This window comes from Oryzias latipes, chromosome 13 (assembly GCF_002234675.1).
Source record: "Oryzias latipes chromosome 13, ASM223467v1".
NCBI classification, from domain to species: Eukaryota; Metazoa; Chordata; class Actinopteri; order Beloniformes; family Adrianichthyidae; genus Oryzias; species Oryzias latipes.
In genome coordinates this window covers 22,504,524-22,510,737 of record NC_019871.2, presented here as the reverse complement: position 1 = coordinate 22,510,737, position 6,214 = coordinate 22,504,524, and the positions used below count along the sequence as shown (strand labels likewise).

The 6,214-nt window shown below is 48.9% G+C and overlaps 1 protein-coding gene across 1 annotated transcript; it reads left to right on the top strand.

Annotated features, from left to right (window-relative positions):
• Window positions 1-2,837: 2,837 nt before the first annotated feature.
• On the top strand, window positions 2,838-5,414 carry fzd9 (frizzled class receptor 9). Its single transcript, XM_004075765.3, has one exon. It carries the CDS (start codon window positions 3,278-3,280, stop codon window positions 5,048-5,050), a length of 1,773 nt encoding a protein of 590 aa, XP_004075813.1. The 5' UTR covers window positions 2,838-3,277; the 3' UTR covers window positions 5,051-5,414.
• The last annotated feature ends 800 nt before the right edge of the window (window positions 5,415-6,214 follow it).

Here is a 6,214-nt window from a genome sequence, read left to right as displayed (position 1 = left end):
AAGAGCGTATTAATAGAAAATACACTGGGTGGGCCACAATCTCCCTTTACTCCCCACCTACAGCAGTCCCACCCTCAACTCAGAGGTGAATTTCTAATGAATTCCTGCCGCTCTGCAGAAACTATGCTCTTGAAAATGACACAAGTTTGTAGATTTTTGGCTAAAAATAGCATAATAATAATTAAAAGACCACTGTGAATGCTTTTTAGATGATTAAAGTAGGGCTTTAATAACAGTTGCAAGAAGGGTTGCCTACCTTCTTCAATGAGCCCCTTTATTTTAAAACCTAAAAGTTAGGGGCAACCGGACCACGATCAACTTCCCATCAAAGCACTTGTGTTTAATTCACTAATAGCTTCAGTGCTGTCACTTAGTAAGATATCATCTGAAAGCCTGGAATGTACTCCTTTCTTTGCTCGGGCTAAATTGAAGTTGGGGGCCTGACGCCAGAACTGATAAGGTTCCGGCACACAGCCCCCATCCAACTCAATTTATCATCTAGGGAGAGAATGAGAGTAAACTTCCTTTCAGAAAGCGGAAGTGAATTGGTCTGATCATGTAAAGTAGAAAATTTAAGATGTCGCAGAACAAGATTTTTAAAAAAAAAGTCTTCTGTTTCTGCAAAAAAAAATTGATTTATTTTCGGAAGCGTTTTCACAAAGTAAAGAGCTCGTCTCACAGTGTCATTGTGATGTGGTCTTGTACTTGAAAACGCTGCCAAAAATGGATCAAAGTGTTTCAAACAAGTAGCCATTCTCAGGCGAGACAGGTGCAAAGCTACCTTTAACAGACAGCCTAATAGAGACAGCATGCAGTTGACAAGCAATTCAGTCCTGCAGGGCAAGAGGCCAAAATCCTTGAGTTCCACCCCCATTTGAGGAAAGATCAAATGCTCGGCGTAACAGCTGTGGAGCTACAGGCTCTTCCCATTCAGCCACTAGATGGAAACAATAGCCTGCTCCCCGCTATCGCTCCGGCCCTCCTCTTTTGGATTTAGGACCCCTTTTTTCTACCGCACCGTTCTGTTTGTTCCACGTGTGTCTGAGTGTTTTTAAAGCGACCCCGTGAAGCACTTTGCACTGAAAGTCCCACCAGCTGCAAGACGGTTTTGTCTTCAGGGAAACCGACCTGCAGCGCTCAATAAAGTTTCACATTATACTGCGTGAAAACGTTAGCAGAAGCGGTGACTGGGTAATTTGGAGTCAGCAACAGTAAAACACCAGTGGGACTATCACTTTACCAGAGGAGTGGGTTATTTTCTAGAAACACAGTGGAGAAAAATAAACCTCACAGAGCATGAGTCAGAGCAGCAGTGGCAACGTTTTTATTGGGGATATGGAGTGGATAGGTATTGCCTAACAAGATTTTCTCTAAAGGCCTTTTAAAACTCTGCAACGATTGGTCAAAATGAGGGGAAACGGCCTGCTTTACGCCAACACAAAGATACCCTTTTCCATCATATGCCATTTTACATTTACCTTTTTTACTAAATTAACTGTAAGCACTTGTGTTGATCGATTAGTTTTACCCACCATAAAAAATATATGGTTAATCTATTGTCTGTTATAAAACCCATACACGCAAAGGGGTAGCCATGGTGTCAGAGGTAAGTTGGTCAACCTCTAAAGATTGCAGAGGGCTCTTCACTCACGTGTCGAAGTGTCTGGAATAATATGACACCAAGTCAGTAATATACCAGAATAGAGCTGAGAAAGAAAAAGCCTGGAGCAGAGCAAGAGAGTCGCGAGATTTTATACAAAGCATCCACCAACTCTGAGCACATGCGTGAGCATCGGGTAGCAACAGTCCAGTTTGAACACTGCATGCATTCAAGAACCCGCATTCAGCACGTTCTTAAATGTGCATCACATGCCCGGTGTGTATATAGTGTAATAGTTTGGTGCGCCTTATACATGACAAAAGTTCAAAAATAGACCATTCATTTACCGTGTGTGCCTTATGATAGGGTGCGCCCTGTAGCAGGGAAAATATGGTACTCAATAAATGTGATTTGGATTTTTTTTATAGCCCAAATTTGAGGTATTTTCCTTCTCTCTGATTGATGTAACAAGGCAAATGACCTCATCTCAAATTCCTAGTTAATTTCAAAGGCGTTATTTACCTGTTCAGCTCATTCTCAGCCAGAGTTCTTTTTGCCACGACCATAAGCAAACTCAGCCTTTGAACTGTCTGACAATTGGTAAAAGAGAAAAAGCTCCATCGAGTCACAAAACTTGTTTCCGCTGTTTGATGTGTGAATGAAAATCCTCTACTAACTAGAAGGCCTTTACCATCTAAACTCCCCAGAAGGATGTTTGATGAACTAGCCATATCTTCTTTGACCTAAAGTTGGTCTTCCAGTTGTTCTATTATGAATTAATTGAAACAAATTTGGACCAAAACTAAGAATTTTCCTGAAAGTCGCTGTAATAAAGCTGTGCTGTTGCAGCTAACCTAAGGGGGACAGTGGGGGCCCACCCTGATTATCAACCCAGAGGCCCTCTAATGTTTTGATGTGGCTCTGTCTTGATGGAGCATTGGAATAAATGCCTTAAAAATCTTTATTTCGTTTAGAAAAGAAAAAGGGTAGATTTTGAGATATGCTGATTTTTGTGTTGTTGTTTTTTTAAATAGTAATTTACTCAAAAATCAAAAGGTTAAGTAAGGTCAGGGGTTTAGCGTCTGAAACGGGTTTATCATGGCTGCTGTTTCCACATGACTGCTCAATTCCTCGGAGCAGAAATGTTGGAGGTTTTCGACCATTCTCCAACATCTGTCTGATCATTTTCCTTTGCGCGGTCCCCGCTTGAAACGCGAGCGTCACGGAGCGCCGTGCTCCTCCTCCTCCTTCTCCTCCTCCTGTCTGCCTGACTGAAGTCCCGCTGAGCTCCTCTCAAACTTTATTGTCGAGCCTGGAAGCGGAGCGCGAAGGTCTAGAGTTGACCGGCAGCCTCTCCCCGCCTTGCAGCCTCCTGACGCCGCAGGAGTCGACCGTATCGGTCGGAGGACGGATTCTCGGGTTATTTTTACGCGTTTTTCTGACCTTTTTAATCGAGCTTTCCGCGTATTTTCGGAGCTTCTGTGCGGATTTTATCTGCAGAATCCGGGAGCTGTCAGCCTAAAACAGAGACACGCTTTGTGTTTTCGGGGGTTCCTCTGCGGAGCGGAGCGTCCGGAGCTCCCGCGGACATGTGGCAGTAGCGGAGCTCCGTCTGCGCTCGGACCCTTTCATGGTGACTTCCAGAGGACAGCAGCGCGTTCGTTTCCGTGTGAAGCCATGAGCACGCAGCGCGGCTGTCCGGTGCAGGTGTGGACCTTCCTCTGGGCGCTGCTGCCCGTCTCCGCCTCCAGCCTGGAGATGAGCTTCTACGACCTGGAGCGGGACCGGCCGGCTAAGTGCGAGCCCATCGTGATCCCTATGTGCGTGGGGATCGGCTACAACCTGACCCGCATGCCCAACTTCATGGACCACGACGACCAGGCTGAGGCGGCCATCAAGCTGCAGGAGTTCGCCCCTCTGGTGGACTATGGCTGCGATGTGCACCTCCGCTTCTTCCTCTGCTCCCTCTACGCCCCCATGTGCACGGACAAGGTGTCCACCTCCATCCCCGCCTGCAGACCCATGTGCGAGCAGGCCAGGGACAAGTGTGCCCCCATCATGAAGAAGTTCAGCTATACTTGGCCCGACTCGCTGGACTGCTCCAAGCTGCCCACCAGGAATGACCCCAACGCCCTGTGCATGGAGGCCCCCGAGAATGAAACCCGGACGGAGGGGAAGAAAGACAAAAAGAAGGGGGAAGGCATGCTTCCGGTGCCCCCTCGTCCCAGGCAGCCGGACACCCCCAGCAGCCGCCTGCCAGGCAGTGGCAACTCCTGTGAGAACCCCGACAAGTTCCAGTTTGTAGAGAAGAGCCAGTCCTGCGCCCCGCGCTGCTCCCCAGCCGTGGACGTCTACTGGTCCAGGCAGGACAAGGACTTTGCCTTCATCTGGATGACGGTGTGGTCCATCCTGTGCTTCGTCTCCACCGCTTTCACCGTCCTGACCTTCCTCCTGGAGCCCCACCGCTTCCAGTACCCTGAGCGCCCCATCATCTTCCTCTCCATGTGCTACATGGTCTACTCTTTGGCCTTCATCATCCGCTCTGTCGCGGGCGCCGAGAACATCGCCTGCGACCGTGAGCACGGGGAGCTCTACATCATCCAGGAGGGGCTGGAGTCCACCGGCTGCACCATAGTCTTTCTGATCCTGTACTACTTTGGAATGGCGTCTTCCATCTGGTGGGTCATCCTGACCCTCACGTGGTTCCTGGCAGCGGGGAAGAAGTGGGGTCACGAGGCCATCGAAGCCCACAGCAACTACTTCCACATGGCTGCTTGGGGCATCCCTGCTCTAAAGACCATCGTCATCCTCACTATGAGGAAGGTGGCCGGAGATGAGCTGACGGGGCTGTGTTACGTGGGGAGCATGGACTCGGGGGCGCTGACGGGCTTCGTCCTCATCCCGCTGTCATGCTACCTGATCATCGGCACGTCCTTCATCCTCACCGGCTTTGTGGCCCTCTTTCACATTCGCAAAGTGATGAAGACGGAGGGCACCAACACGGAGAAGCTGGAGAAGCTGATGGTGAAGATTGGCATCTATTCCATCCTCTACACGGTGCCGGCCACCTGCGTCATCGTCTGCTACTTCTACGAGAGGCTCAACATGGACTACTGGAAGCTAAGGGGCCTGCAGGAGGAGTGCGACTCCTTCAGCAGCCACAACAGCAAGTGCTCCCTGGAGACGTCCGTGCCCACGGTCGCCGTGTTCATGCTGAAGATCTTCATGTCGCTGGTGGTCGGCATCACGAGTGGCGTGTGGGTGTGGAGCTCCAAAACCCTGCAGACCTGGCAGGGTCTGTGCAGCAGGAAGCTGAGCGACAGGACTAGCAGCAGGAAGCCCTGCAGCGGAGTGAGCTGCAGCAGCACCCACTGCCACTACAAATCCCCCACCGCAGTTCTGCACATGGCCAAGACGGACCTGCACTCAGAAAACCCCACGCACGTCTGAGAGGAAGCACGGGGGGACTCCGGGGGCCCCGCTGGAGGAGCGGCTCCCCTGAACTGACACATGGTTTCTCTGCTGCCCTGAGGGACACACAGGTACCGCTGAGACGAAACAGTATTGAGTTCAGAAAGGGAAGAGTTCAGTATTCACACTCATATGTTCCTGTTCAAAGTGTTCTGTAAAGTGTTGCCAGACAAAAGAAGTTAAGCTGTAAAAATCTGTATAAATGGTTTATTTATTGTAAATATATTTAATTTAAAGCCCTCCCTGGCTCTTACTTATTTTGATGTAAAGATGCGTTCATGAGAAGTGCCTTTTAGAGGAGCTGTGGTCTTTTGGAGGTGAATAAACTTGTGGAAGAACTGTGTGCCGCCTCCATGCTTTTTTTTTTTTCCCTGGCTTCCTTCTTTGGCGCGTCTCTTTCGGCGCCGGATACTGAGCGGTTGCGTCGTCTTCCCGGCTCATCATCCCAGAGGCGTCCTCGACAATAATCCTCAAAGAGAATCCTTGATGAATGGAGCGACAAACCGTGGCTGGCGTGAACGTTTGCATCAGGGGGCTTAAAAAATGCAGCAGTGCTTTGCCGGGGGGGGGTATATTTAAATAATGGCTGTTTTTAATCCCCCCCACATTCGGCGTTGTTGCCCTCTCACACAAACACTCAGCACTTTGATCTACGTATGCAAAGATCAAGTGGATTTTAGACTTATTGCATGGTTTCACTGACAGATTGAAGTTCGGTTCATCCACTTAAAACTGGAGGAGCTCCGGATTATCAGGGATTATTCCTGTAATGTTTAGGTGTTTGCTCCTGGAATATCTGATGTGAATTTAGGGACTTTTCCTACCCTAACGCATGTTCTTCCACTCAAACAATGTATCTTTAAGAGCTTGGAAGGTATAAATAATCACAGGCTGAGTCATGGCACAACTATGTCAGACATTATTTTCCTTAAATAAGAGCCTCAAATTGGTTCTCGCAATTAACTTCTGTCTAATAAAGGCTGTTTAACAATGAGCCCGAGCCTCCGCGTCCTCCGATGGTTCGTAAAAAGTGAAAGTAAATAGCTTTTACATGACGAGGCTGCAGCGGCGTGCCGGTGCCAACACAAATTGCAGCCTCACACAGCAGAGTGTTTGACAGCTGTGGAGCTGATTGTTTATTAT